This window comes from Fomitopsis serialis (genome assembly GCF_022376445.1).
Source record: "Fomitopsis serialis strain Sig1Antser10 chromosome Unknown B0H18scaffold_27, whole genome shotgun sequence".
Taxonomy (NCBI): Eukaryota; Fungi; Basidiomycota; class Agaricomycetes; order Polyporales; family Fomitopsidaceae; genus Fomitopsis; species Fomitopsis serialis.
This window is the reverse complement of record NW_025954987.1, coordinates 256,282-281,133: the sequence shown is the minus strand read 5'-3', so window position 1 is coordinate 281,133 and position 24,852 is coordinate 256,282. Positions and strand designations below refer to the sequence as shown.

Genomic DNA, 24,852 nt, shown 5'->3' with positions numbered 1-24,852 from the left:
CGCTCACCTCACCACCACCACCACCTCCTCCTCCCGACACTAACTTAGCAAGTTCTGCGTAAAATCTCTGTAACTAGTCCCACCGCGTACTACGGAATTTTGTGGGCCTTCCCCTAGCAGCCATGCTCTCCCCACTCAAGAACCTCCGTGCATTCACCACACCATTACGTGCACATGCCGCTCACGCCCGCACACCGACCAACCTGCACCCCGCCCGGCTCGCCCGGTTATTCTCCTCAAGTAGCAGGCGCATGGGACCGCGCTATGTCCGGTTTGGCGTCGACCCGGAGCAGCCTTTGAACGTCCAGCGGTGGGATCCGCGCGCGAAGCTTGTTGTCGGGATCGTCGTGGCCGGTGGTGTGTACTACGTCGTACAGTGCGTGTCTACGTTTCTTGCTCACGGGCGACGTGTTAGGTGGCGTCCGAGACTGACTGCTCACTTTCCCTCTCTCGTAACACATGGTGGGCAGCTTGGAGAAGGTGGAGGAGACGGGACGGTGGCGGTTCATGGACGTGAGCCCCAAACTCGAGGCGAAGGTGCGACCATGACACCCCCGCACCCGCTACACGTTTCGCGCTCAACGCACTCCCGCCCAGCTCGCCCAGGCCTCCCACGAAGCACTCGTCGCTGAATACGGCCGGAAAGTGCTCCCGCCGAATCATCCCGTCACCCGGCACGTCCGGCGCGTTGTTGAGCGCATCCTCGAGGCGTCCGACCTCGGCACCGTCGCCCCGTCAGAGCCCGCTCACGCTCACGCACTTCCCCCCAGCGACCCGGACGGCGGGCTGTGGACGCCTGCGCCAGTGGGCCATCCGAGCGGCGTGCCTCCGACGGTGGGCGGGAAGCAGTGGAACCTGATGGTGGTGAATGATGACAAGATGGTCAACGCTGCGGCAACTTTTGGTATGTCTACGTCTCAGAAGCAGGATATGTCTGGTTGGCTAAGGGTGAATTTCAGGGGATATCATCGTGTTCACGGGTATCTTGCCTGTGGCTAAGGACGAAGAAGGGCTGGCAGCTGTCCTTGGGCATGGTATGTTGCCCGGCAACCGTGCACATGCCGAACGCAGCTGACCGTATGTGCAGAGATTGGTCATGCAGGTTGGCTGCATTGACATGAGAAGGATGTGGCTTGTTGACCGTCTTCCCCAGTGCTGCGACATATGTCCGAACGCACATCCTCCGCTAAGGTGCTCCTAGTACTCGCCAGCACTCTCGCGATCCTGGGGCTTGATTTCGGCTTGTCAAGGCTCATCTCAGAGCTTGTATATGACTTGCCCAATTCCCGTATGCACGAACTGGAAGGTATGCGCTGCAACGCCGAGTTGCGCAGCAAAGATTACTCAGCTTGCAATCACTACAGCGGACAAGGTCGGCCTGAAGCTCATGGCAAGAGCGTGTTATGATCCACAATCCGCGCCAGCGTGGGTCACCATCCTCTCTCCGACCCTAACCAAAGTGCTGAAGGCAGTTTCACGTCAGGATGTTCACGCGCCTCGCGAAGCTTGAGGGCCAGAGCGGCCAGCTCCTCCAGTTCATGAGCACGCACCCGCCGACCAAACGGCGCATCGAGGTCAGTCCCATTGACGCACCGGTTTCTCATCCTCGCCCGCGACCCCACATCCCTCTGTTTGATGTGTTCTCTCCCCGCATATTGCTCACCACAACGCACTCCCCGCTTTCTGACGCCGGCTAACGCGCTTTCACAGAAACTCGAGACGCTGCTCCCGGACGCGTACGCGATCCGGGCGGCAAGCCCAGAGTGTGCGGGATTAAGTGACAGCTTCTCCGCGTTCCGGGGTGTGTTCTCACACGGGGGCGGGAGGGGTGCCCCGGGGGGCGAGGCGGTGTGGGGTGGTAGTGCGGCAGCGGAGGCGGTGGTAATGGGCGCGACGGCGTAGGTGTTGCCTGGACGATGTTCTCATTGCGACGGAGATGAACTTAGTGCGTATGGTCGGGAGGCGGACGTGGCAATAAAACTAATTGAAACAGCGGCAACGAGGATAACGAGACAGTGCTTCCGTTTGGCTTCCGTCGTTCTCTTCTTGCGCGTCTTCAGTAGGTCGCTCCGTGATAGGGTATGTGCGGCCTCAGGCTGAACTGCGTCGCGAGTAGACCTGGACAGGGGGTTCTCGAGCTCGCTCTGCCAGTTAGTGGCCCCCTGCGTGGTGTCAAGGATTTAGAAAGTGTCAGGCTTGCGCGCAATAATCTGGATCCCGTTGATCCCGTTCGGTGCCCTTCTCGAATCTCCTGATGGCCGGCACGACGGGCCTTTAGGTTCGTCGAAGACTCGTTCGCGTTGCAGCTAATTTCATATTGCTAGACGGAGCGTATCAGTGTTGGATTCTCTGGGGCGCCCCGCATCGGCATTTTATTGGCATGTCGACGAAGTCAAGGTGAGCTAGACCGAGGGTTGTGGCCCGAGGTCAGCCTGCAGAGGGTGCGGATCGCTCGACGAAAAGGTCAGACAAGAGCCCGCCTGTGTGCGCGTTTTCGGGAAGGGGCCTAGCAATAAGTACTAGTACTTAAGGAATTAGCTGTGAGCATATCCGAGAAGTCCGGCTTCTGTGAAGTGTGTGAGAGACCGTCTGCCGTGTCTGCCCAATCCCAGTCCGAGGGACCTCTGCTTCGCTGATTGGCTGTAGTGCCTCCGATGACTGTTATGAGTAGCTCTACCAGATGTTGATACCAGTAATGAATCGTCGCTCATGGCGCGGACAATTAGCTGAACCCAAGCTGCTGGGTGTTGAACGGGCCGCCGTTGGAAGGCGCATCAGAGGAGGTCGCATCAATTAAGCTGGCGTGCGGAAGGCGTCGCGGTTCGCGATCGAGCCGCTTCGAGCCGGGCAACCGCCGATCTGGCGGACACATGGCTCTGATGCGTCTGCCGCAACGCCCACGACCCGTCTCATCGCCATGTCCGTCATTTTGGGTTTCCGAGCGCAACCATCTCGTCCGCCCCTCTCCCGCCCCCGCCCACGACCGCCATGTCCTCCCTCCTCCGCTTCCCGCGCCGCAACCATCACGACCACCTCAAGGGCGACCACCTCTCCCCGCTGCAGAGCCCCAGTGCGGCGTCCTTCACGGAGAGCGTGCGCGAGCGCCGGCTCTCCGCGCTCTCTTTCATTAGCGAGAGGTTCGCCCACAAGCCCAGGTTTCGGTGGCCACGCACGTCCGGGCTCTCTGGCGGCATCGGGCACACGGTCGACTTTCCGCGCACGTACTCGCGCGAGAGCACGCCCTCGCCGACCGGGTCGCTCGAGGACATCCAGATACCCGTCGGGCTGGGGAGGCGGGCGAGCGAGTCCGAGCTGCAGCCGCCGGATACGCCGCAGGCAGAGGATGGGTTCCTGATTGTCCCTGGCAACGACCAGCGCAACCGGACGCACAGCGCACCGAGCTCGTCCGTGTCACGATCGGTCAAGCGCAAGAGCGTCCCGCTGCTCCGGACGTGGAGGCCCCGCGGAAGACGGGCCAGCCATCTCGCGGATGCCTCCCGAGCTGCTCACCGTCGTCTTCTCCTTCGCGACGCGCCGAGACGCGCTCTCACTGACGCGTGTGTCGAGGGTGTTCTCCGCGCCGCCCTCCGCGCACTCTATGGCCGACTAGACCTACGCGCGTTCTCGCCGAGCGCGTCGACCGGTGCATCAGCCAGCTCGCCTCGAACCGTACCTTCGCGTCGTACGTCCACCACTTTGCATGCACCTCGCTGCCCGCGCCCGGCGCCGCGCTCAGCGCGGTCTCATTTGCGATCGCGTTCACGAACATGCATGCACTCGAGTCGCTCACGATCCCCGACTACGACGCGTGCTTCCTCACGCACACGAGCTTTCGTCTCAAGCGGCTGCGCATCATGTCCGAGTTCACAAGGCCCAATGACTGGAAAGCGCTCTGGGTCTGGCTCGCAAAACAGCCCGAGCTCATATCTCTCTCCTTCCCCCACCTCCTCCAAAATCCCGCCGATTGCAGTCTGCCGGAAGCTGCGCCCGCCGATACCGCACATCAGGACACCGATGCTGGCGCAGATACCCCGTTCGAAGATACCCTCGCGCCCGCTGCGCCGCGCCTCCCTGCCTACCTACTCCCGCGCCTCGCACACTTCCACGGGCCCGCCTCACTTGCCGCCGCTGTTGTGCCCGGACGCCCGGTGCGCTCCGTGACGCTGCACGTACACACGACGCTGTACGACGGGCTGAAGCCGTCCGCGATTATGAGCGCGCTGACGCGCTCGCGCACGGGCGTGGTGCGCATGGGCGTGTCTGTGTCGCTCACGCAGGTGGACGCGCGCACGCTGGAGCGGGTGTTCATGTCTGCGGGGGCAGAACTTGGGAGCCAGCTCGAGGTGCTAGCGGTGGAGTGGGTGTTGGACGACGAGGCACGTTGACTCTGCTCCAGTGCGCTTGCGTTTTGACTGATGGGGCTCGCCGCAGGTCCTTTACAGACAGCTCTCCGCAGCGCTCCCGCGTTTCCGCACGCTGCACACCCTCCGCCTGCGCCGGCGCAAGGTCGGGCTCCCGCGCAAGCTCGCCAAAGCGCTCAACGCGTTCCCGTCCCCGCCAGAGTCGCCGCTCGAGCCCGCGCACCCCGCTGCCCCGGACATGCCCCCGCCGCGCGCGCAAGAGAGGGCGCACCTGGCGATGTGGGCGAAGCAGTGCACGACGCTGAGGACGGTGCTGTTCTTGTCGGGCGCGGAGTGGAGGACAGGCGGGAAGGGGGCGGTGTATGCGCTTCCGGGGGAGAGGCCGTATGTGGGAGGATTTAGCTTTGTGGGGTTTGTGCTTTTGTGAGACGGGAGGCATGCGTTGGGGCCGGGTGGACAGACCGTGTGGTGATACTGGGTGTGTCTCGACGTGGACGGTGGAGCGTGCGTCGGGACGACACGAGATGCTCTACCTCTGACTCTAGGATACCGATGTATGTAATGCTCACTATCCTATCAATACCACAGTTGGCGGTCTCTACGTAAGTAATCCTCTCCGAGTGCACAGATCTAGAGAGCAACCCCTGAATATAGCGAGTGACAGGTGTAATGCATGGTACCTCGAGGGTCTTTTGACGGGACATGACTCGCGTTCGCTGCAGCAATCGACTTCACATTTCGATCACAGTAGCATCTGAGTCGTAGCGCAGTGGCTCGATTTTCAGGAAGAGAGAGCGACGACTCCTAGTCGTGTCTAAATGTCTGTGGTGCGCAGCGTGGACATGGCTCCCCCAACTGCCCACAGCAATGGCGAAAGACGACGTAGGTACGCCTGCTGCGGACCACACCACGCACGCAGTGACATACCTTCGACTATTACTCAAGTACTCAGTGACGGGTCCACGAACAGACGTGTCAAACGAAAGGAAGAGGATCACACAGGTGCGTAGAGTACAGGGGATACAGGTCATGGCCACTAATTCACGGATCGCTGATACTCTGTACTCAGCCATAGGATGAACGCGCCGTGCGCACTTCCTGTCAGTCGACAGTTGCCGTCGTGTACACGGCCCATCCAGCGCGACAGGCGCGCTAACCTTGGGTCAGGGGCCGTCAATGCACGTGCATGCCAGTGAGCACACGAGGAGGAGCCTCTGGGCCGGTAGACTGGCTCGCCTGTGATACATGTGAGTCTGTGACGAGTGTGGACTGAGTCGGAGACCATTGACGACTGCCCCTGGACTGCCCATTGCATCCCGTCCCCACATAGTCGCCTCGTCCGCAGCCTTTTCTGCGCTCTGCCTGATCGATGATCACCTCTGGCAGTCAACGAACGAGTCTCTAGCATCCATATTTTCCACCGGTTCATCGTAATTCTCCCCCCCTCAGGCTGCTCCCCCTTTCCGCGTGCTGCTGCATACATCCTGAGGCCTTTGGGTATCATCCGGCATCTGCTCAAAGTATACATAGGAAATCAATCGTTGTACATGTCAAGACGAATACAAGATCAGACAAGGACGTTTCGGAATTTCGCGCAAGCGGCCGACCGTCCTTAGAATACATACACTCCATTCATAGCAGTGAATCTCCCTCAGGCAGCGCCGATGAGAATATCAGCCACTAGATAAGTCAGGTTACCTCCGAGCCTCGGATCTGTTACTAGGTGATGTTACGCACTGAGCTCGCCGACGCAGTACGCAGTGGCCTGCGTGTGCGCTGCAACTTCGAGGGGCACGATTGACATGTCGGCAACTCGCAGGTTCTTGGTGCCATAAACCTAACGCGTACGACGTGAAGAGGAAATCGATTTTTGTATGTCAGTCCGTGCTACTCTCGCTGTACGTGATAGATTTGAAACAGACCTTCAACTTCGTGTCCACGACGCCATGCTTCTCCCGCGGGAGCATACTGCAGGAACCACACGCATGGTAGCATGTATTGCAGCACTTCCGGATGTACTCTATTTCGGCGCCCAACTGTCAGGATCAATGACCGATGTGGCACAGTAGATTGCGCACCTTTGATTTCTTCATCGGTTCGTGCTGCTGCACCGGGATCAACTTCACGGATCACGCCCGATTTGAATGGCTCCGTGTCTGCGAGACGCCGGGCAAACTTCAAGTTCTCTACGAAGATGTCCAGATCTAGATTTGTATGAGTATCTTTCAGATAGCTCGTGAGCAAGAGAAGACTCGCCATATGGCACAGAAAACGTGTTCGGGTCAATATCCGGCTGTTCGAGGGGGTCGTTGTTCTTCGAGTGCTACAAGAGTGTTAAACATCAAACGTCAAGGGATAAAGCCGTGAGTCGACATACGACGGTGCCCCTGTAGCCAGTGAATCAGTAGTGCCTTGTATCACGTTGGAACTGACAGTTGCCTACCTGGAAAATTGGTGTTGTATCACGCAGAGTGTAGTCAGCTGCAGACGGTGTTCAGTTGATGTGTTAGCGTCTTGATCCAGAACGATTACATACATAGCATTTTCCGGGCTCGGGTTGAGCTGCAGTATTGATTGTTAGCCAGAGTAATGTATCTGCGTCTGATATGCATACAAAGGAATGTTAACCATCCCGGGAACCCAATTACCTCAACGTCAGGGAGGGTCGCATCCTTGAGCACACGGAGTTGAATGTCCCATTGCTCAGCAAGGCCGGGAGGGAGCGTGCCACTCTCCTTCTTCTCCTTGATATACGCAGTAACCCCTCAACAATTCTCGAGGCTGCTGCGTTATCGGCAACTTCGATAGGCACATAGCCGAACGCTGTGATCCCAAGCCTGTACACGTTCTCCTTGTCAAGGTCCCTGATATGGAGTTTGTCCGCCTTAGCAATGATGGTAGGGTACGTCAATGAAAGCTCACTGTAGATTGACTTGTTCTTTCGCGAATTCAGGGTCGCGGAGAAGATCGACAGTCTTGTGCGACACGCGGGGATCAAGTTCGTAGGAAACACCTGCAATAGACGCATGAAGACTCTGTAACAATTGATACTAACTGAACAGCTGCTGACCGACGTAGGTATGGTCCTGGAGGTTCTCTCCTACACCCGGAAGCTCTAACTGAACCGGCACGCCGATCTTCTCGAGGATGTCACGCCGACCGATCCCCGACAACTCCAGGAGTTGAGGAGACTTGAGGGCTCTGGCCACTGGTCAGCATATTGAGCATCCGATAGTAGATCGAATTTACCCTGCTGCAAGTACAACTTCTTTCCTCGCATGTGCTTTGTATGTCACTCCGTCGTGCACAAATTCCACACCGGTGGAAACAAGATTGCCATCATCCATTGCGTCATTGAACAACACTCTGGCACATACGGCTTCCGTAAGAACCTACGCCACTCAGTCGTGTCAGCTCTTGAGGACAGTCCGCGGGCTGGCTGAGAATTCCAATTACCGTGAACTTCGGGTTATCCTTATGTGGAAGGTAGTGTGCCGTCGCAGCGTACGAACGGGTCCACTTCGACTTGCGATCCAAGTTGGCTGAGCCCTGCCAACAGCCAGTCGTCTACATGCGAGATGAGCAACCTAGTCGGCGAACTTGAGAATCAAGGAACTAACATGACCGCCATAACCGTCTTGAAGCAGAGGAAGACCTTGCTTCTGCGCTGCTTCCAGAAAGAATTGATTGATTTGAAGCGAGGCCAGAGGAACTGTGGTCTTGATCGGGCCACTTTGACCTCTGCATTCGATGTTGTGCGTGTAAGCGTACGCCTTCAGCTGCTCCTCGGAGGCAGCAGTAAATCTAGACATTCTCAGTGTCATCGACACTGAGCATACAAGTGATACAACACTTACTCCTCTGCACGTAGTGTGTATTTCATGTAAGCTTTCCAGTTCCAACCGGGGTTGCCTAATTCTTCCCAAGCGTCGACGTCAGCCGCAGGCGGTTTCATCCAAGCATAGAAATTCATAGCCGAGCTGCCACCTAGGTTCGTGCACAAAAGTACGCTGTCAGTCGACATGGCGAGTGTAGCCACGGGGAGGGATCATACCGAGGCCTTTGCCTCGAGACCACAACATTCGCCTGTCGTTGCAATGCTTCTGAGGCGTGGTCAGAAAACCCCAGTCATACTACGCAGAAACCGTCGAGCATGAATCAACAAAGCGAGCCGATGAGAAGGTACTGAGAAATACCTTTGCGTCGCCAAACGTTGAACCAAATCCGCCTCCTAACAGGATCTTCGGGTCATCTAGATTCGGTGCACCTGCTTCGAGAACCAGCACTGTACTGTCTGTGGTTTCCAAGAGCCGCGCCGCGATGGTCAAGCCAGCAGTCTAGGATATGTTCAGCTGCATCTCTCTTTGCCGCTGTTGTTGAGTAACGTACACCACCACCAACAATGACATAGTCGAAGACTCGATCCATAACGTCAGAGACTTGTGCGACCATCCTGTGTGATTCAAGTTTGGACACAGTGGTATGTATGGCCGTTGTCACTGCAGACTTGGAGCTGCCCGATCTTCCGCTTATATATACTCGGTACTGCAGCGGAGAGCACTACATCTTCGCAAGTGACTGAAGGCGGTGGGCGCAGCGAAGATGATTGAATTCAAAGATCAGCTGGCGTGCGGAGGCCGTATGAAAGCGCCGAACGAAGACCGATACATAGGCGTTGAACGAGCCGCCAGTGACACAGTCATCGCATGGGTGACTACTAGACGCGGCTGCGCGTCGTTCTGTGAGATGTAACGGGATGCCATAAAGTTCTGACGTTCTATACCCTGTAACAGATTGGCAGCCACTGGCATCAGCAGAAGAGAAGCTCAAGCGCTATTTCTGTGATTGCTAGTGGCTGCCGCACTAGTCCTCCGACGAGTCGGAGGAAGGGCACCAAAACCTAAGGCCTCTCTGTGGCTCATCGCCGACATCTACGCTTGTTTGACGCTTGCTGACCAACGGACAGGGAACGTGCGGCGGCATCATGAAAGCGTCTGTCTGTACGAAGTAAGTACTGCTCGTGGAAGACGTACCTTGTCGAGGTGACCGCCGCCGCAGACCGCGCCTATAATGATGGGTACCAGCCTGGGAGTGTTAGACAGCATTCATTAGGCAATCTCGGTCAATGACCATTCAAATATTCAAGCTCAAGGTTCGCGCGTCCTGGAGCGTGATCGATTGATCGGTGAAGGGCTTGACGAAGTCTGCCAACGGTAGGCTCCATGCAATCCTGAGCGCATCATTCGGCGAGCGGTCTCGGTGCAATCGTTGGTACCCGCCTGCAGGCAGGCAAACGGCTCCCGACCGAGTATGCTTTTCGTCGACGTCGTCTGATCCAGAGTCAGCAAGGGGACATCGTAAGATTTCAACAGAATCACGGTTTGAACCATAGCATACGTAGGGGCCGTTCTTCGGTACCGGTGACGCTAAGTAGGAAATGTATCCAGATCATCATGGAAGCACAAGTGAAGGGACTCAGCGATTCGCGCATCGGATCGCGTGAGAATCTCTGTTCGGATCATGTCTGAGATCCGCGAAATCCTCCTCCTCTTACCGGCGCTTTCATGATCGCAGTATGTTGTCCGGCCTTCACGCCACAACGACAGTGGTCGCGATCAAGTGGCGCGCGCAGTCTCTGTCTACTAACGGTCTAGTATGTAATCATCACAGCAACACAACACATCACTCACCAGTAGTGGTCGCCGTCATGCGTTTCCCCAGCGATACGGTAAGTGTACATACCCATGTCAGTCCTCCGCGGTGACTCGGAACTTAAAAACTGCCATGGCATGTAGGATTCTAAGGGACTCCTGCAGTGCCAGTGTGGTGCTCTGACATGTCGTGCTCCGACGAGCTACCCGTCGAGTCTTATGACAAATGCAGAAACGGGAGACTCCCCGTCATCAAGTCCATCAACTTAACGGGTTTCATGGCACCGCAACAGACACTGGCACCGCTGCGGACCTCGTGGTGAATCCAGCGGCGAGCGCCCTGCTCGGCTTTGACGGGCCTTATCAGCCTCAGACAGCCCGCGGCAACCCAGCTTTGCCAGCGGCAATGATGGTGGCAATGAACGCTTGGGTGTTAAGTACTTGACCTTTGATCGACCGGTGTTCTTAACGCCCCCTTGAGTTCTAGGTGTTCTCCGTTCCTGTTCTTAGCACTTCCGCTACAGGTTACTGTTGCGGAACCAGAATGACGAATCCCGAGGCCGCACTCGCCCAGCAAGCGTACGTCAAATGATATCTTGTGGCAACTACATAATAACAATCTACTCCAGTCACGGGCCTAGCCTCGCAGGCATCTTCATGAACATCATGTATGTTCCAGGCTCTCCGGAAATGAACAGTGTCTCACGCATAGCTCGCAGGCTCTATGGTGTTATGCTATCGCAGGCACTGTATTATTACACCACCTACAAGGAGTAAGCGATTGGCACTGCGTGTTTGCCATGACTGTACTCAACGCTCTCTAGCGATTCCCGGCGGCTCAAAGCTTATGTAGGTGTATCACGCATTCAGTCGACAAATGCATTCTCATGTAGAGCCCAACAGGTCGGGTTGTTGCTCATGGCAGACACATTGAATTCGGTCTTCAATATGTGGTGGATATATAATGTGCTCGTTAATAAGTTCGGTAATCTTTCGAGTCGCTGTATTTGCGTGTACTAGAACCTGACGCCGCTCATTCTGTGTAGGCGATGTTACAGCACTTCAAAATGCGGACTGGCGTACGTATCAACTAGTTATCTCGTCGTGTACAACGACCACTAATGCACTACCAGTGTTTGAAACAGGTATGGTTCCCGTTGCATTCGCCAGACAAGCCGTCGACCGCGAACTGACACTAAGCCACTGGCAGAGGAAGCCTTGGGGGTACGTGTACTCATTACACCAGTTCCAGCGGATCTGACTAGTCCCGCAGGGAATCATTGCTATGATAGTTCAGTTCTTCTACGCATGGCGTATATGGAAGCTGACAAACAACTACTTCGCCGTTGCTGTGATTTTGATGACCTCGTTGGTCGGCGGGTGTACGTACTTAATCTCGCATAGCTATTCGAGAGCCAGAGCTCAAATGACCCCCCTGCCAGTGTCGGGTATCGGAACGGCGATTGCAGTGACTATCAAACCAGCATTTTCGGGATTTCAAAACCTGAAGGTAAGTCTTTCTACGCTGATTGCTAAGTAAGTGACGTCTTGACCGTATGCGCGTAGGTCATCGTAATTTTGTGGTTGCTTGGCGGAGCCGTATGTGACGTCCTAATAACGTTAGCACTTTCATGGCACCTGGTATGTACACTCGCTTCATAGGCAACAACTAACTGACCATTGTCCTACACTGTAGCGACAAAGACGCACCGGTTTTAGAAGTACAGACACAATAATCTCTAGGATCATCCAAGGTAGTACCTCTTCTCTTCCTCTCGTATCTCATGGATTGCTGACTCAGTGACGGAAGTTACTGTATCGAATGGCTTGCTGACTGCCGGGTTCGCTGTAGCCGATATTATTGCATTCTTGGCAACGGTGTGAAACATCTGAAAATGACACTGGTGTCTGTCCTCTGATCGATGAACACTAGCCGCGGGGAATCCATGTGGCTTTCAACTACACTCTCATCAAGCTGTGAGTTCGTCAACGTTGTACTGAACGCATAACTTGAAGTGCTGACATCTGATTTTGCCCCCTGACAGATATGGAAATTCTATGATGTCCAGTCTCAATTCACGCACATTGTTGACGCCGTCGAGGGACAGGACATTCTCTCATGGCATGAATGACGACTCCGGCTCAGGCAGGGTGAGTCGAGCAAAATGCTGTACTGATTTTTGCTGTTGACGTGGTAACGCTTCGGTAGAACACCGAGGGTAGTGTTGTCCACGGTGATAACAGCAAAAGAACGCCTCGGCCCGCACAGGTGCTTGTCTATATTACTCTTTCTCAGTCCAACCATTTGACAGACAGAAATACAGCTCGTCGTCAATGTTGAAACACACGAACTTGTTGATGTATCAGGGGCAAGTCGCAAATCTGACCCAGAATGGGTAGGCAGCGGGTACAGCCATAGTGATGTTAAGGATGTGGTAGCGATCTAGTTTTCATTATTTGACATGTGTAATACTCTGACGTGTTCCAGCCTCGTACAAGACGTATGCGGATGGGGTCATGTCCACCTCGTAACGGATCGATATGATACTTAATTCCTTGGGCGTGTACTAATCACAAGAAGTTGCGCGATACTATTAAGTAACTTCACGGATCTCAGACATCGTCCGAACGGATATTCTCTCGCGATCCGATGTGTCGGAGGAGGCCCTTCGCTGATGCTTCCATATGCATGATGATCTAGATACTTACTTGGCATCGCCGAAGAGTGGCACCTACAGTTCAAACTTGGTTCAAACTGTAATGTTTGGTTACATCTTACGATTTCTTTTTGCTGACACTTGGCCAGACGACGTCGACGAAAAGCATAATCGGTCGGGAACCGGCGTTCACCGGGGCACCTGCAGGCGGGTACAAACGATTGCACCGGGGCGCCTAGATGTCGGGACTAAATGGAACCTCTCCTCCTCCTCCTCCTCCTCCTCCTCCTCCTCCTCCTCCCGAATGACGTGCTCGGGAGCCCATCGAACTCATGGCAGACTTCGTCAAGCTCCTCATCAACTATTAGTACGCTTCTCCAGGACGCGCGAACCTTCGAATATGGTTTGAACCTTCATTGAGGATTGCTAAAGGATTGCTGTCCAACGCCCCTGGTACCCATATAGGCGTGGTCACCTTGACAAGGTACGTCTTCCACAGCAGACAGTGCCTTGTACTTATTCATCTCGGCCGCAGCGTCCGTGGTCCCATCATCGGACGTACGTGTCAGCGGTTCGTTCAGCGTCTGTCGGTCCTCGCTCGGCACTTTCATACTACAGCCTCCGCACACCAGTCATCGTGGAACTTGATCATTGGCACTGTTTGGGCCTCTGGGTTGAATCCAAACATACTACTGTACCCGTGACTAGTGAGCGCTGTGGCGGTCACCGGTCACCGGTCAAGCTTCAAGAAGTCGAACGCCGCGCATCATCGATTCATCGGTCAGTGGCTACTACATACCTGGACACCCTCTCCTCGCTTACAAAGGTCTGGTAGGCGTACCGCCGTATTCATGCTTCAAGTGGACGCTGGTGCGTCCTGCTGACGTCTGAAGAGCCCGGGAATCGCTCAGACAGACGCCTCAATCGCGCTACAAAATGATACAGAACTGACGGTTTTGGGGTACGAGCATCAAGATCATTGAGTAAATTTCACTCGCGCTCAATGAAACTCGGTCAATATAGATTGAACTACGTTGTGACAGAGGTTTGTCAGCGTGTACCAAGTTGCCTGGTTGAATTTGCCGTACGCCTCTGTGTTTTTGGCATACTTGAGTTAGGGAGTTACTGACCCTCCTCGCTATCCTAGTTGCGACCATTCAAGCCTACTCACGCCCAAGGGGGCGGCGCGAGCGCAGCGCGCGTGTACCTGCTGGTACAGACTCAGATGGCAAGTGTCGGTTCTGGTAGGCGCTGGCGCTGCATGCTCGACACGGACGACACGCATTCTGCTTTCGTGAAGATGTTCCCCGTGCGACGGCACGGGTAGCCTTCTAGTCCATCAGAATAATGCATTGAACGTAGCCATATTCTTGCCCAGTGCGTCCGCATCGCGCCAAAAGCCCAATCAAAATAACAAAGCTTATCCGACGTTTTAGTCTCATTCATGAGTATATAATGCCTCCGACTCGGACGGCAACAATGTATCTCACATTCCCTCCCAATCTACGCAATGTCACTAGCAGAAAGGATCGGGACACTGCGCCACCTGGTGCGTCTGATCACTGACAGTTCTGAAGTGGTCATCCGAGAGTGGCAAACGGAGGAGACGGAACCATCCGCCGACTCGACAACCTCGCTTCTCCCCTCCCCTGATCTATTCAATGCAAGGCGAACGGTACTGGGTGCTTGTGGGATGGTCTCGGACGTTGTGGCAGAACCACAACATCGTCTGATGGAATTCGCTTCCGAGTACCATGTCTCGCGGGCACTCCACGTTGCGGCGGAAGGGCGTATCCCCGACATACTTGCGGATGCGAATCCAGCAAAAGGTCTACATGTCAAGGAAATCGCTCAGCAGGCTGGTATTGAACATCGAAAATTGGGTGAGTGCATTTCGGCGCCCTTGATGTGTCGTTGCATCTCAGTCTAACCGAATGTGTGCTAGCGAGAATTCTCCGCTGTCTCGCCTCGATACATGTCTTCAAGGAGGTCAAGGAATTGCACTTCTCCAATACGCGGACGTCGCAAGCACTGGTCGACAACGACCCCTTACGGTGTTGGTTAATGGCTAAGTAAGGAATCTTTTTCCGATGCTTCTTTGGTCCATACACTCATGGGCCTGTAATACATCAGTGGGTCGGACATCTACACAGCATCTAGTGGTCTGCTCAAAGTGCTCTTTGACCCTGTACGCACCACATCCTATTCACTGCACGATACGGCCTTCAACGAGGCACATCGGACGAAGTCAACTTTCTGGGAATTCCTGGAACAAGGCGAGAAACAACCTGATGGAACTGTTAACCCACGACGCAGACTTGAAATATTCGGTCTTGCTATGTTGGGTGGCGGGCGGGTGCACGGGCCTCCTTTGTACGTGGGTAAGCACGTCTAACACCTGCTCGACACGTTAGCAATCCGTTGATGTTTCGATGTCTCAGATTATCCTTGGGCCGCACTTAGCTCGGGGACAGTTGTGGATGTTGGAGGAGGTATAGGTACAGTCAATTCGTCACCGTTAGCTCATGAACATGACTCTAAGCGGTGTCAGGTGGGATGAGCCTTGAGTTGGCAAAGAGATACCCCAACTTGAAGTTCGTTCTTCAAGACAGACTTCCTGTCATCGAGAAGGCCAAAGCCGTATGGGAACACGAACTACCGGAAGCCGTTGAGTCGAAACGTATCGCATTCATGGAGCACGACTTCTTCAAAGAACAGCCTATCAAGGGCGCTGAGGTCTACTTCATGCGAAATGTTCTGTGAGTGGTGTTTGATACTATGTCACCGGTCTCTAAGTTAATGATCGTAGACATGACTGGCCAGACAGCGAGTCATGCGCCATTCTCAAGCACCTCTATGATTCCATGGGTCCTCGCTCTCGCATTCTGACCGCCGATCAGGTCATCCACTCAACAATAGGATCCCGGTACCTCAGCTCAGCCCCCTCGCCGCTACCAGCAAATTATGGATACGCACATAAGCTAGCTCACATCCGGGACATGAACATGATGACGCTGTTCAATGGTATGGAACGCAGTCCCGAAGACCTGGACGCATTGGCACAACGTGTGTCATTGAAGGTCGCGAAGGTGTGGGAGTGTCGTGGGATGATATCGATCACAGAGATGAGGAGGCATGAGGACATTACCGCCGATCCAGCGGCATGCTGATTTGAAGGGTACGAGATAGAACGACTTGCACCGACCGCCTTCTAGATGACTTGAATCGATCTAAATGTCTATTTGCCCTTGACTCGCCTAGCCACGGCTGTTCACCTACGACTTGTTCGATCGCGGCGAAGTTCCTAATACAGACCTCGCCTATGTACACTCGTGTTTTGGACATTGCATTGATTAATCCACCCGCGTCTGTGGGAGCCACAGGCACGATGTTAGCTTTATTTCTTTACGGACCAGGAATTGCCGGCGAAGGACGTACGCACTGGCAGTACGACTGGGATACAGTCCTGGAGTATCGGACTGAGAATAACTGAACACTCCGTGTGATCAGGACTCAGTAAGGTGAGTACAACAATGCTGTTCACTTTGTGTTATACTTATCGATCAAGTATTCCTGCCAGTGGTCCGTCATGCCCCATGTAGTAACGTAGCTACATTAGAGGGAGCGGACAGGTACGTGCTGGCGTTTGTCTCGGCGATTGTGACACGAGAAACTCGCCCGGGGAGGTAATCATACGCTCACTCGATCCAGAGGGTAAGTAGCGTAGGTCGTGTCGATGAAGGTCCTTGCAATTGACACAAGTGGAACATTCGGTTTCCGGTAAGATGTCGCATATGCGTCATTCCGCGCAGTCGTTCCGAGTCTTCCGACCGCATTCGCGTCTTGTCTTGCCCTGGCCCGATCGCGAGTCGAGCTCGATCTGACCGAGACTCTCGGGAAGCCTATGTCGGATGCGAGTTGTTGCCGTGCTATCACGATCAGTGCAGACCGTCAGAACGACATCAATAACGCCACTACTTGTTAGGCACTCCACGGCCTGTGAGTGAGGGGTAGCAGTACTTACCTCTAAACGAGTGGTATCCGGCTCGCACTCCCGAGGTGCGATCGACAAGCGGATTCCAAGTGAAACGGGCGATGTCATCGCGGTGCTCACCTCCATGCCTCTATACCGGATACAAATCGAGTCATTCTGATCGCAAAGCAACTAGGCTCGTCGCTGCAGGGATTGCCCGAAGCGCGCCTGGCTTCCATCGGCCGTGCATGCTGACGCCGCCGCACGTGTAGCTGAATAACGTGCGCTGCAGCGACCCTCTGCGTCGTGCGCCGCCAGAAAGTGGGTCGACGCGGCGCAAGCGATCAGAGCGATTGCAGGCAGTATTTTCAGGAGGACAGGAGGTGCGGCGCGCAGCCTTTCGTGCGCTGACCGACGCAGGCAGAGCCGGGCGGGGCGTCGCGCGTAAGCAGGTCACGACCCCGCGACGCCCACGTGCGGCCAAACAGCTCCAAATAACACGCGATATTAGAAAATGGCGGGCGATACGGCTTCAGGTCCGCGTCGTCGCCTCCGCTTTGCACGCTTATTCCGCTGCTCTATCTCTGCACATACGCTAGTCACCATGGTCGCCACTGTCCAGAAGCCTGCGCCCACCTTCAAGGCCACCGCTGTCGTTGACGGCCTTTTCCAGGACATCTCGCTGTCTGACTTCCTCGGACAATGGTAAAGTTCCCTCGCACAGTCTAATCATAGCGTGGGGACTTACGCGCGCCATGATCGACAGGGTGGTTCTGTTCTTCTACCCACTGTGAGTTTATTTCCTGCGAAACTTCCCATGATGTTGGCTGACGATCTTCGGCGTAGTGACTTCACCTTTGTCTGCCCGACCGAGATCCTCGCATTCAACGATTCGCTGCCGCAGTTCAAGGAGCTTAACACCGCTGTGCTCAGTGCGAACTGTCACTATGGTTTATGCGATTCAGGGACTCACTCCAGTCTGCAGGCGTGTCGACCGACTCGCACTACGCGCACCTTGCGTGGGCCACCCAGCACCGCAAGCAGGGTGGCCTCGGTCCCGACCTCAAGCTTCCCATGATCGCGGACAAAAACATGAAGATTTCCCGCGACTACGGTGTCCTCATTGAGGAGGATGGTGTCGCCCTCCGCGGCCTCTTCCTCATCGACCCCAAGGGCACCTTGAGGTACGCCAGCCCAGCTCTGCGTGGTGTCAGCGCTCTATCTGACGCCGTATCGATGCATCTAGGCAAATCACCATCAACGACCTGCCCGTCGGCCGGTCCGTCGAGGAGACCATCCGCCTTGTCAAAGCGTTCCAGTTCACGGTGGGTCCTTCCGCCCGCGTCTCGACGCGCCTGGGTCTCTGATCGCCGCTTTCTTGTTGCCGTCCCTGCCTACAGGACGAGCACGGCGAGGTCTGCCCCGCCAACTGGACCGAGGGTAGCAAGACCATCAAGACGGACCCCAAGGGCTCCCTGGAGTACTTCTCGTCGGCGACTGCCAATGGTGCTAATGGCCATGCCGAGGCGAACGGTGCGAACCCCAAGAAGCGCGCCCGCGTCGATTGATCAGCCGTCCTCACCTCTTCCTCACCAGGCCCCAGGGTTTGAAGCATGCACTGCATCTGCAACGAACTTGACTGACTTTCACGTTCCCGGTCCCCCGCTCAAGACTCGTAGACGCGTGCGCAGTGTGTTGTGTGCTTCATCCACTTAGACCTGTATTTTCTAGTTATAGAAGATTTCGTGAGAGGTAGAGGTAGAGCTTAGACGGCTTGACAAAAGCGATAGATTCCTTCGTGGTACATCTCCCTTGCGGTTCGATTGTAGTCTGCCATCTTGTCTTAGAGTACACCCATCGCTATTGGTTTGCTCACGCTTTGCATTTGTATCTTTGTTCTTGCTCCCCCCTTCCATCTTCCACAATGCATCGAGTCTCCCATTCCCCGTGGTAGCCGCCCGTCATTGCACCTTCGGCAAGCTTCCAGATGGTCGAGCGCATTCACTCGAGGAGCACAAGGCTGCCGTGCACGAATGACTAGTGGCATAGATGTTATGCGCAGTGATGTGGTACGCAGAGACTCAACCAATCTCGTGTTCGGCAAGGAGCTGCACAGTACCGCGTCAGTGAGCCTCAGCGTGAATGAGGAGACGGGGAGCAGGTTTTGGCGCACCATATTTGGAATGCCGTTTGAGATCGGATAGACATGCTTGCAATTTGGGCAGATCATGGCGCCCTCCTCTACGTGTGTCTAGAGAGAGGTAAGTCTGTCATCGACGAGGTTAGACAGGAGGAACTCACCTCGAGCAAGACATGGTGGAGTTTTTGCAGGAACTCGTCGTCCATCATCTCCGGGGGCTCCGCCGGCAACGACGTGTCCCCCAGCTGCAGAAAGCATCGTTCAGTATGAGTGCCCACGGAAGGTGCGACCAGCTCACCTGTCTAGCAGCATCCACCAACGCGCCCCACTCCAGCCTCGAGATGATGCCGCGCGTAAAGTCGGGGTTGAACTCGGCCTCGCGCAGCTCGACCTGGACGTCTTGGAACTGCAGAGGGAAGTTGTTGGAGGTGCAGCCCTTGGCATGGCATGCGAGGAGGTTGTGCGTGATGAGCCGGACCATTGTGCACGGTGTCTGCGAAGGCGCGGCGCGAGGGTGGCGGAGAAAGTAGAGGCGTGAAGATCGTGATCGGCGGGAGGGCGCGTCGTGCGAACTGGCGCAAGCGCGCTCCGGTCGTTTTGCTTGAGTTGGAGGCGCGTCTGGCTTCTTCACTTCCCGACTGTATTGTTTGTCTTCTGTATCATTATGCCTCGCCCTGCGTCGCCCTCAATACCGGAAAAGGAGTTCTTGTTCAGCTCCCTGAAACAGTCGCTGCGCCTCGATGGGCGGAATCCACTGGAAGTGCGAACACCGACCTTGACTTTCGGGCCGGAGCTGGGTTGGGTAGAGTGTGCATTGGGAAAAACAAGGTACTTCAAACACGATAGAGCGTTGTATGCGCAGACCTGGCTGACAAGATCCATGTAGGGTCATCGCCCAGGTCGATGCAAAAATGGTGAAGCCGCCGCCCGAACGCCCGCTAGAGGGCATCATCAGCATCCATTCAGAGCTCTCGCCTATGGCCTCGAGCGAGTACGAGTCCGGTCGGTAGGTACGTGTGTTTTTCTTGACTGTCCGTGTTCCTCTCACGTAGCTGCTTGCGCAGGCCGTCGGATGAAGAGGTGACGATTACGCGAATGCTGGACAAGGTCCTGAGGCGGAGCGATGTTGTGGACAAGGAGTCGTTATGTGTCCTGGCTGGACAGAGAGTGAGGATTCTTGAGCTTTGACTGAGTATATGCATCTGACGAGTGCGCTCTCAGGTCTGGCATCTACGCCTCACGATACATTGTCTGGCTGACGCAGGCAACATGCTCGACTGCTCGTGTCTAGCGGGGGTTGTGGCTCTGCGGCACTTTCGAAGGCCAGAAGTTGAAGTACTAGGAGACGAAGTCACCATCGTGCGTCTCAAACTCTTCTGCCCTTTTCTGAGTGATCTCTGACTTTCCATGTGCGTCATGTAGCATCATCCTTCCGAACGCGCCCCCGTCCCCCTCTCCATGCACCACTCGCCCTACTGCCTCACCTTTGCCTACTTCCCCGACGACTCTATCCTGCCCGTGCTTGACCCGTCGCACCTCGAGGAGACACTTAGCGCGGGCCTCCTCTCCATCTCGCTGAACGCCCAGCGCGAGCTGTGCGTCGTGCAGAAGGCGGGCGGTGTACCACTCGCGCCGGACGAGATCCTGAGAATTGTGGGCATCGCGGTAGAGAAAGCAAAAGAACTTGACAAGGTTGTCGAGCAGAGGCTGAAGGAGGATTGGGCCGGACGGACAGTGGAGGTGAGGTGAGATGAACGGGTGTCCGTGTGTCGACTTTGCGGAAGCCAGTTTGTATTGGACGTGCAGCCATTATATTGTGTAAATGTAATGCGATTAGTACAGCTGCTGTGCACCTTTCACGGGAAGGGTCATGGCTGGTTCATTGGTCGCAGTACTTGCAAGTACTGTCCGTTCGCAGCGCCTTCAAATAGTTAGGATCCTATTGATTCTGGTTCAGAATCAGAAGCGCCGGATTGTAGGACCTGTAAGAACGAAGTTCCCACAGTTTATCAACAGGCTAAGCGGGGATAAGACCGGCTTGGACCGTTACTGAAGACACCGAGGTCGTCCGCGACCAACACCTCGCACCATGGCCGCCATATTCTCTCCCTTCCGGCAGACCTACCGCTATCTGGTACGTCCGACTACTTCAACGATTCTCCCTTAACTGAGAACCCCCTGTGTACTTTCCGCACAACAGCAACGGCAGGCGCATGAACAACCCGTCATCTTCTACTCCTGCATCATCGGCCTCACGGGGCCCATCATGCTCATCACCGTTCCACCTTTGCGCAGGGCGTACGGCTACAAGACGCCAGAACCCATCCCCACTACGTATCCCCGTGCGTCACGGTTGTTCTCTGCGGGACTACAAGTACTGACTACAGGTGGCTGAAGTCCCGAACCGGCCGAGGAGACCTGTGCAGGGCTACGAGGATGAATGAAGGCTGCCTATGGGACCCTTGCCTAGGTGTTTTGTGTGTTGCGGATTAGACACAGTGCCGAATCAGACAGATTTCAAAAGCCAAGATTGTATGTTGACTTTGTTCACCTTCACTCTGCCAGACACGCTGTCGCGGCGAGTTCGACTACTTCCTTTCTACTCGGGCACCCTCTCGGACAAAGTCGGCCAATATCGTGCGACTGCTTCAAATCTCACATTCTGTATAGATGCCTAGCGCTACATGCTTTTTGATGACTACTGAGTACTACAGCCCTACTTATCCTCCGGTCAACCTCACCATCTAACTTACTCCAGCGTGATATACAAGTGCTTGCTCGCCAACACCGCCTTCGCTCCAGGAATGAGCACAATAGTCTGCGTATTGTCAATGATCATCGCCGGGCCCTCAATGACGTCGCCGGTATCGAGCGACGGCAGCAAGTAGACGGGCGTGTCCTTCACGCGCCCGACGCGGTCAAAGTACACGCTCCACGTCGTGTCTGCCTTCTTCGCGTCCACACTCTGCGTCGCCATCTTCGCGACCTCCGCGTAGACGGACTCGCCAAGGGAGTCGAACGTCTTCCCGATGCCGCGTACCTTGATGTCGTCGACGATGACCGACTTGCTGTCGAGCAGGAATCCGAACTCGGTCTTGTACACGCGCTTGAACGCCGCCTCGAAGTCCTCGTGGCCGTCGCCGTCCTTGGCGTCGGGGAGCACCATCAGCGCGGTGTCCGTGCCCTCGAAGCGCATGTTGAGCATCCGCTCCGTGTGCACGTGTTCGCCCTCGAAGCCCTGTCGTGCGAGCTCTTCGCGCACGTCGGCGTTGAGCTTGTCGAGGCGCGCGATGAGAGTTCCGCGGTTCTCAGGGGTGTAGAAGGTCGACGAGGGCTGTTGCAGCTCGTACACACTACGTGGTAGACCCGCTTCAGAATGGCTGAGGTATTCAAATGGTGCAGTGTTTGCTTACCGGTCAGCGAGTGCCAGTCCATATGCTGACAGAATAGAGCTGTATCGGTGGATGAGGATGGTCTTGATGCCCAGCAACTGCGCGATCTCGCACGCGTGCTGTCCGCCCGCACCGCCAAAGCTGGCCAAGCTGCGGAACCCCAGTCAGCATCCACTCCTTACCAACAAATTCGCAACGGAGAACATACATATGCTTCGACAGCGCGTACCCCCTCGCCTCCGTCAGCGCGCGGATCGGGCGTGCCATCGTCTCGTTCGCAACCTTGATGAACCCATAGACGATCTCGTCGAGGTCGAGCTGCTTCTCCTGGTTTGCGTTGATTTCCTTCGCGAGTGCCTCGAACGCGGAGCGCGACGCGTCCGTGTCGAGGGGCTCCTTCTCGGACTTGCCGAAGATCTTGGGGAAGTAGTCGGGCACGAGCCGGCTGAGGACGAGGTTTGCGTCAGTTACGGCGAGGGGGCCGCCCTTGCTGCATGCCAGCACGGTGGGTCAGTGGGATTCATGGAGGTGCGCCTAGCCTGACACTCACCGGTAGCATGCGGGACCGGGCTCTGCACCTGCGCTCTCGGGGCCGGCGAGGAAGAGCCCGTTGCGGAAGGTGAGGCAAGAGCCTCCGCCTGCGGCGACGGTGTTGATGTCGAGCTGGGGCGATTGGATTGTCACGCCAGCCGTGGTAGTCTCGTACACGACCTCATAACGACCGTCGAAGCGCGACACGTCCGTGGACGTCCCGCCGACATCCAGACTATTCGAGGCTCAGCATTGGCGTATGTGGTATAGCGGGGAATAACTCACCCAATGATAGGATGCCTCTTCTGCTCGTCCCAGCTAGTCAGCGCATATCCGACCACGCCGCCTGCCGGCCCACTTAGGATACTCTTCAGTCCCGTGAAGTTCGTCAAGTCTAGCAATCCACCATCACTGCCCATGAACTCCACCCTCGGGCTCCTCAACCTCCCGTCCTTGAGCTTCTCGTCGAATCCGGCGAAGAACCCGTCGAGGTAGTCGCGCAAAATTGGCGTGAGGTACGCGTCGGCGGTGGAGGATACCCCGCGAGGGACCATCTTGATCATAGGCAGGAGGCGTGAGGACTCGGAGACGTGCGTGAAGCCGATGGAGCGCGCGAGGTCGCCGACTTGCCGCTCGTGCTCGGGGAAGGTGTACGAGTGGCAGAAGACGATGGCGATGGAGCGGAAGCCGTCGTCGTAGATTCTCTGGAGGTCTTGTTTGACCGACTCGAGATCTGCGGCGAGGCGTCGGAGGCGTTTCACGGCATGAGGATCAGCGAGTACTTACCTGGTCGCTTCATGATTCTGACCGCTTCCCCCGACAGGCCCTGCACGACCTCACCAGGCCCCTCAGCGTCGCCTTGGCCATCCCATCCCTTGCCCCGATACCCACGCGTGATCTTTCCACTCTCGTCAAACTGAGTGGCATGCTGCTCTGCCTGTGGGTCGGATGTGTAGCCCACGAGCGTGACGCGCTCGTCCACTTCGAGAACCGTCGAGTACAGGGGAGGTGGACGGCGGATGTTGAGATCGAAGATCTTGGGGCGGGCCTGGTTTCCGATGAGAAGGAGGTCCCTGAATCCCTTCGTGATGAGGAGCGCGTGCTTGTGGCCTTTGCGCTCGAGGAGAGCGTTTGTAGCTACCGTCGTGGACAGGCGGATGTAATCTGTCGAGAATGTTATCGTTGTAGCTGGGATGTATGCGCGGGCTTTGATGACGAACCAATTTTACTCGTTTCCAAGACCTGTCCGCGCGGGATCTTCTCTCCAGTCACGATCTCGAGCACCCTCCGGATACCCTCGGTAGGTGCATCTCGGTAGTTGTTTGGATCCTGCGAGACTAGTAATCGCTCGTTCAACTAGTCGTTCATCGCGGGAGCCGCAGAGTCACTCACGAAGCTTCACGACAATGTCCTTCCTCTCTGCGTTGTTGTCCGGGTCGGGGAAGGATGCGTGAACGTCGCAGAACGTCCCGCCGCGGTCTGCGCAGATCCTGATGGAGCGATCGGGCACAGGCATCTGGTAGCCGAGTCATGGTCAACCAAAACATCGCCGTCTGAGACATTGTCCGCCCAGGGCATCATTGTCTGGCCTAGCCAACGCACCTTTAATTCTTGTACAGCTGAACTGGCTAGAGCTCGGGTCGAGTCTAAGGCCGAGGCGGTTATCGGGACGTCGACAGAGGTCGACAGGCGGTTGAGCAGGGGCGAGCTCGCGTTCAACGGTTCAACGTGAGATGGTCGTACTTCAAGTTTTATTTAAGACTCGCCGCTGCTGGTCGAGCATGTGCCGGTCGCCGGAATCGATAGCCTCCCTCAGGTCCTCGCAGATGGAGTCAACGCGCAGAGGGCCGGTTGAGGTATCAGGCACGCTGTACCGTGAATTTGGAGATAGGCAGCTCGGGACCATACTACAGACCAATTCCGAGTCTTAGATAACTCCCGAGCCGGCGGCTACGCTACAACGACGGAAGCCCGAGCGGAAGGACTCAGAACGATCGAAGGAAAACAACTTGAATAACTGGAGGAATAGCCTACTATCACTGTACCAGAAGTGCAATTTTCGCGCTTTTTCCTCTCTGCAGGACGAACCGCTCACCGGAAGCTCTCGGAGTTTGCACTGACGGATTCCTGAGGTCTGAATATATGGT

General features: G+C 55.8%; 12 protein-coding genes across 12 annotated transcripts; 9 read left to right on the top strand and 3 right to left on the bottom strand.

Annotated features, from left to right (window-relative positions):
* The first annotated feature begins 10 nt into the window (after positions 1-10).
* Positions 11-1,850, top strand: B0H18DRAFT_1003049 (peptidase family M48-domain-containing protein). Its single transcript, XM_048028407.1, has 8 exons — positions 11-376; positions 471-537; positions 598-904; positions 960-1,034; positions 1,088-1,102; positions 1,154-1,306; positions 1,365-1,425; positions 1,484-1,850. Exons 1-8 carry the CDS (start codon positions 123-125, stop codon positions 1,695-1,697), a joined length of 1,146 nt encoding a protein of 381 aa, XP_047894299.1. The 5' UTR covers positions 11-122; the 3' UTR covers positions 1,698-1,850.
* Positions 1,851-2,938: 1,088 nt separating this feature from the next.
* B0H18DRAFT_1003044 (uncharacterized protein) lies at positions 2,939-5,113 on the top strand. The gene is made up of 4 exons (XM_048028406.1): positions 2,939-3,435; positions 3,503-3,568; positions 3,633-4,376; positions 4,432-5,113. Exons 1-4 carry the CDS (start codon positions 2,989-2,991, stop codon positions 4,786-4,788), a joined length of 1,614 nt encoding a protein of 537 aa, XP_047894298.1. The 5' UTR covers positions 2,939-2,988; the 3' UTR covers positions 4,789-5,113.
* A 977-nt stretch (positions 5,114-6,090) lies between these two features.
* Positions 6,091-8,813, bottom strand: B0H18DRAFT_1118451 (GMC oxidoreductase; the record flags this gene model as incomplete). The annotated part of the gene is made up of 17 exons (XM_048033792.1): positions 6,091-6,198; positions 6,284-6,381; positions 6,440-6,565; positions 6,739-6,748; positions 6,805-6,842; positions 6,894-6,923; positions 6,976-7,105; positions 7,162-7,225; positions 7,284-7,374; positions 7,432-7,562; positions 7,611-7,753; positions 7,818-7,928; positions 7,982-8,165; positions 8,219-8,348; positions 8,416-8,494; positions 8,558-8,698; positions 8,751-8,813. The coding sequence occupies 17 exons, from the start codon at positions 8,811-8,813 to the stop codon at positions 6,091-6,093; spliced, it is 1,677 nt and encodes a 558-aa protein (XP_047894297.1).
* Positions 8,814-10,363: 1,550 nt separating this feature from the next.
* B0H18DRAFT_282886 (uncharacterized protein) lies at positions 10,364-11,192 on the top strand. The gene is made up of 7 exons (XM_048037406.1): positions 10,364-10,442; positions 10,556-10,591; positions 10,642-10,680; positions 10,732-10,785; positions 10,837-10,861; positions 10,916-11,091; positions 11,146-11,192. The coding sequence occupies exons 2-6, from the start codon at positions 10,557-10,559 to the stop codon at positions 11,030-11,032; spliced, it is 270 nt and encodes an 89-aa protein (XP_047894296.1). The 5' UTR covers positions 10,364-10,442; position 10,556; the 3' UTR covers positions 11,033-11,091; positions 11,146-11,192.
* B0H18DRAFT_1003009 (uncharacterized protein) lies at positions 10,837-12,656 on the top strand. The gene is made up of 12 exons (XM_048028405.1): positions 10,837-10,861; positions 10,916-10,997; positions 11,059-11,091; positions 11,146-11,394; positions 11,455-11,522; positions 11,579-11,653; positions 11,709-11,766; positions 11,823-11,890; positions 11,946-11,989; positions 12,058-12,163; positions 12,222-12,281; positions 12,337-12,656. The coding sequence occupies exons 4-12, from the start codon at positions 11,298-11,300 to the stop codon at positions 12,457-12,459; spliced, it is 699 nt and encodes a 232-aa protein (XP_047894295.1). The 5' UTR covers positions 10,837-10,861; positions 10,916-10,997; positions 11,059-11,091; positions 11,146-11,297; the 3' UTR covers positions 12,460-12,656.
* Positions 12,657-12,921: 265 nt separating this feature from the next.
* On the top strand, positions 12,922-13,917 carry B0H18DRAFT_954342 (uncharacterized protein; the record flags this gene model as incomplete). Its single annotated transcript, XM_048042263.1, has 7 exons — positions 12,922-13,036; positions 13,102-13,153; positions 13,205-13,227; positions 13,378-13,449; positions 13,496-13,539; positions 13,693-13,714; positions 13,817-13,917. 7 exons carry the CDS (start codon positions 12,922-12,924, stop codon positions 13,915-13,917), a joined length of 429 nt encoding a protein of 142 aa, XP_047894294.1.
* A 262-nt stretch (positions 13,918-14,179) lies between these two features.
* Positions 14,180-15,839, top strand: B0H18DRAFT_875506 (S-adenosyl-L-methionine-dependent methyltransferase; the record flags this gene model as incomplete). Its single annotated transcript, XM_048040428.1, has 6 exons — positions 14,180-14,552; positions 14,615-14,741; positions 14,803-15,050; positions 15,111-15,167; positions 15,221-15,428; positions 15,479-15,839. 6 exons carry the CDS (start codon positions 14,180-14,182, stop codon positions 15,837-15,839), a joined length of 1,374 nt encoding a protein of 457 aa, XP_047894293.1.
* A 1,338-nt stretch (positions 15,840-17,177) lies between these two features.
* B0H18DRAFT_282596 (peroxiredoxin) lies at positions 17,178-18,422 on the top strand. The gene is made up of 8 exons (XM_048037405.1): positions 17,178-17,347; positions 17,409-17,432; positions 17,489-17,574; positions 17,628-17,826; positions 17,889-17,967; positions 18,043-18,175; positions 18,239-18,246; positions 18,314-18,422. Exons 1-8 carry the CDS (start codon positions 17,247-17,249, stop codon positions 18,356-18,358), a joined length of 675 nt encoding a protein of 224 aa, XP_047894292.1. The 5' UTR covers positions 17,178-17,246; the 3' UTR covers positions 18,359-18,422.
* On the bottom strand, positions 18,302-19,348 carry B0H18DRAFT_1002978 (uncharacterized protein). The gene is made up of 5 exons (XM_048028404.1): positions 19,081-19,348; positions 18,944-19,027; positions 18,816-18,893; positions 18,519-18,750; positions 18,302-18,472 (listed from the first exon to the last, which is right to left on the bottom strand). Exons 1-4 carry the CDS (start codon positions 19,261-19,263, stop codon positions 18,724-18,726), a joined length of 372 nt encoding a protein of 123 aa, XP_047894291.1. The 5' UTR covers positions 19,264-19,348; the 3' UTR covers positions 18,302-18,472; positions 18,519-18,723.
* Positions 19,349-19,446: 98 nt separating this feature from the next.
* Positions 19,447-20,531, top strand: B0H18DRAFT_875583 (ribosomal protein S5 domain 2-like protein; the record flags this gene model as incomplete). The annotated part of the gene is made up of 5 exons (XM_048040436.1): positions 19,447-19,610; positions 19,669-19,788; positions 19,847-19,949; positions 20,004-20,141; positions 20,205-20,531. 5 exons carry the CDS (start codon positions 19,447-19,449, stop codon positions 20,529-20,531), a joined length of 852 nt encoding a protein of 283 aa, XP_047894290.1.
* Positions 20,532-20,833: 302 nt separating this feature from the next.
* Positions 20,834-21,414, top strand: B0H18DRAFT_907382 (uncharacterized protein). The gene is made up of 3 exons (XM_048041513.1): positions 20,834-20,916; positions 20,983-21,124; positions 21,180-21,414. The coding sequence occupies exons 1-3, from the start codon at positions 20,872-20,874 to the stop codon at positions 21,224-21,226; spliced, it is 234 nt and encodes a 77-aa protein (XP_047894289.1). The 5' UTR covers positions 20,834-20,871; the 3' UTR covers positions 21,227-21,414.
* An 81-nt stretch (positions 21,415-21,495) lies between these two features.
* Positions 21,496-24,635, bottom strand: B0H18DRAFT_282458 (5-oxoprolinase). Its single transcript, XM_048037404.1, has 9 exons — positions 24,308-24,635; positions 24,098-24,221; positions 23,926-24,042; positions 23,492-23,869; positions 22,991-23,438; positions 22,725-22,940; positions 22,383-22,664; positions 22,196-22,324; positions 21,496-22,135 (listed from the first exon to the last, which is right to left on the bottom strand). Exons 2-9 carry the CDS (start codon positions 24,219-24,221, stop codon positions 21,532-21,534), a joined length of 2,298 nt encoding a protein of 765 aa, XP_047894288.1. The 5' UTR covers positions 24,308-24,635; the 3' UTR covers positions 21,496-21,531.
* Positions 24,636-24,852: the final 217 nt, after the last annotated feature.

What these genes read in the sequence shown, in the direction of transcription:
- B0H18DRAFT_1003049 (XM_048028407.1), top strand. Translation starts at nt 123, where the DNA reads ATGCTCTCCCCACTCAAGAACCTCCGTGCATTCACCACACCATTACGT. An exon ending in CAACGCTGCGGCAACTTTTG is followed by an intron (nt 905 to 959) that starts GTATGTCTACGT and finishes GGTGAATTTCAG; the next exon opens with GGGATATCATCGTGTTCACG. An exon ending in GATCCACAATCCGCGCCAGC is followed by an intron (nt 1,426 to 1,483) that starts GTGGGTCACCAT and finishes GTTTCACGTCAG; the next exon opens with GATGTTCACGCGCCTCGCGA.
- B0H18DRAFT_282596 (XM_048037405.1), top strand. Translation starts at nt 17,247, where the DNA reads ATGGTCGCCACTGTCCAGAAGCCTGCGCCCACCTTCAAGGCCACCGCT. An exon ending in GCTTAACACCGCTGTGCTCA is followed by an intron (nt 17,575 to 17,627) that starts GTGCGAACTGTC and finishes TCCAGTCTGCAG; the next exon opens with GCGTGTCGACCGACTCGCAC. An exon ending in GACCCCAAGGGCACCTTGAG is followed by an intron (nt 17,827 to 17,888) that starts GTACGCCAGCCC and finishes CGATGCATCTAG; the next exon opens with GCAAATCACCATCAACGACC.
- B0H18DRAFT_282886 (XM_048037406.1), top strand. Translation starts at nt 10,557, where the DNA reads ATGACGAATCCCGAGGCCGCACTCGCCCAGCAAGC. An exon ending in GGCATCTTCATGAACATCAT is followed by an intron (nt 10,681 to 10,731) that starts GTATGTTCCAGG and finishes CATAGCTCGCAG; the next exon opens with GCTCTATGGTGTTATGCTAT. An exon ending in TATTACACCACCTACAAGGA is followed by an intron (nt 10,786 to 10,836) that starts GTAAGCGATTGG and finishes AACGCTCTCTAG; the next exon opens with CGATTCCCGGCGGCTCAAAG.
- B0H18DRAFT_1002978 (XM_048028404.1), bottom strand. Translation starts at nt 19,263, where the DNA reads ATGGTCCGGCTCATCACGCACAACCTCCTCGCATGCCATGCCAAGGGC. An exon ending in TCCACCATGTCTTGCTCGAG is followed by an intron (nt 18,894 to 18,943) that starts GTGAGTTCCTCC and finishes ACCTCTCTCTAG; the next exon opens with ACACACGTAGAGGAGGGCGC. An exon ending in CAAACGGCATTCCAAATATG is followed by an intron (nt 18,751 to 18,815) that starts GTGCGCCAAAAC and finishes GGTACTGTGCAG; the next exon opens with CTCCTTGCCGAACACGAGAT.
- B0H18DRAFT_907382 (XM_048041513.1), top strand. Translation starts at nt 20,872, where the DNA reads ATGGCCGCCATATTCTCTCCCTTCCGGCAGACCTACCGCTATCTG. An exon ending in GGCAGACCTACCGCTATCTG is followed by an intron (nt 20,917 to 20,982) that starts GTACGTCCGACT and finishes TCCGCACAACAG; the next exon opens with CAACGGCAGGCGCATGAACA. An exon ending in CATCCCCACTACGTATCCCC is followed by an intron (nt 21,125 to 21,179) that starts GTGCGTCACGGT and finishes AGGTGGCTGAAG; the next exon opens with TCCCGAACCGGCCGAGGAGA.
- B0H18DRAFT_1003009 (XM_048028405.1), top strand. Translation starts at nt 11,298, where the DNA reads ATGATAGTTCAGTTCTTCTACGCATGGCGTATATGGAAGCTGACAAAC. An exon ending in GACCTCGTTGGTCGGCGGGT is followed by an intron (nt 11,395 to 11,454) that starts GTACGTACTTAA and finishes CCCCCCTGCCAG; the next exon opens with TGTCGGGTATCGGAACGGCG. An exon ending in AACTACACTCTCATCAAGCT is followed by an intron (nt 11,990 to 12,057) that starts GTGAGTTCGTCA and finishes GCCCCCTGACAG; the next exon opens with ATATGGAAATTCTATGATGT.
- B0H18DRAFT_1003044 (XM_048028406.1), top strand. Translation starts at nt 2,989, where the DNA reads ATGTCCTCCCTCCTCCGCTTCCCGCGCCGCAACCATCACGACCACCTC. An exon ending in GATCGGTCAAGCGCAAGAGC is followed by an intron (nt 3,436 to 3,502) that starts GTCCCGCTGCTC and finishes ATGCCTCCCGAG; the next exon opens with CTGCTCACCGTCGTCTTCTC. An exon ending in AGTGGGTGTTGGACGACGAG is followed by an intron (nt 4,377 to 4,431) that starts GCACGTTGACTC and finishes GGCTCGCCGCAG; the next exon opens with GTCCTTTACAGACAGCTCTC.
- B0H18DRAFT_282458 (XM_048037404.1), bottom strand. Translation starts at nt 24,221, where the DNA reads ATGCCTGTGCCCGATCGCTCCATCAGGATCTGCGCAGACCGCGGCGGG. An exon ending in AAGAGGCATCCTATCATTGG is followed by an intron (nt 22,941 to 22,990) that starts GTGAGTTATTCC and finishes AGCCTCGAATAG; the next exon opens with TCTGGATGTCGGCGGGACGT. An exon ending in TACGCGCTGTCGAAGCATAT is followed by an intron (nt 22,325 to 22,382) that starts GTATGTTCTCCG and finishes GGGGTTCCGCAG; the next exon opens with CTTGGCCAGCTTTGGCGGTG.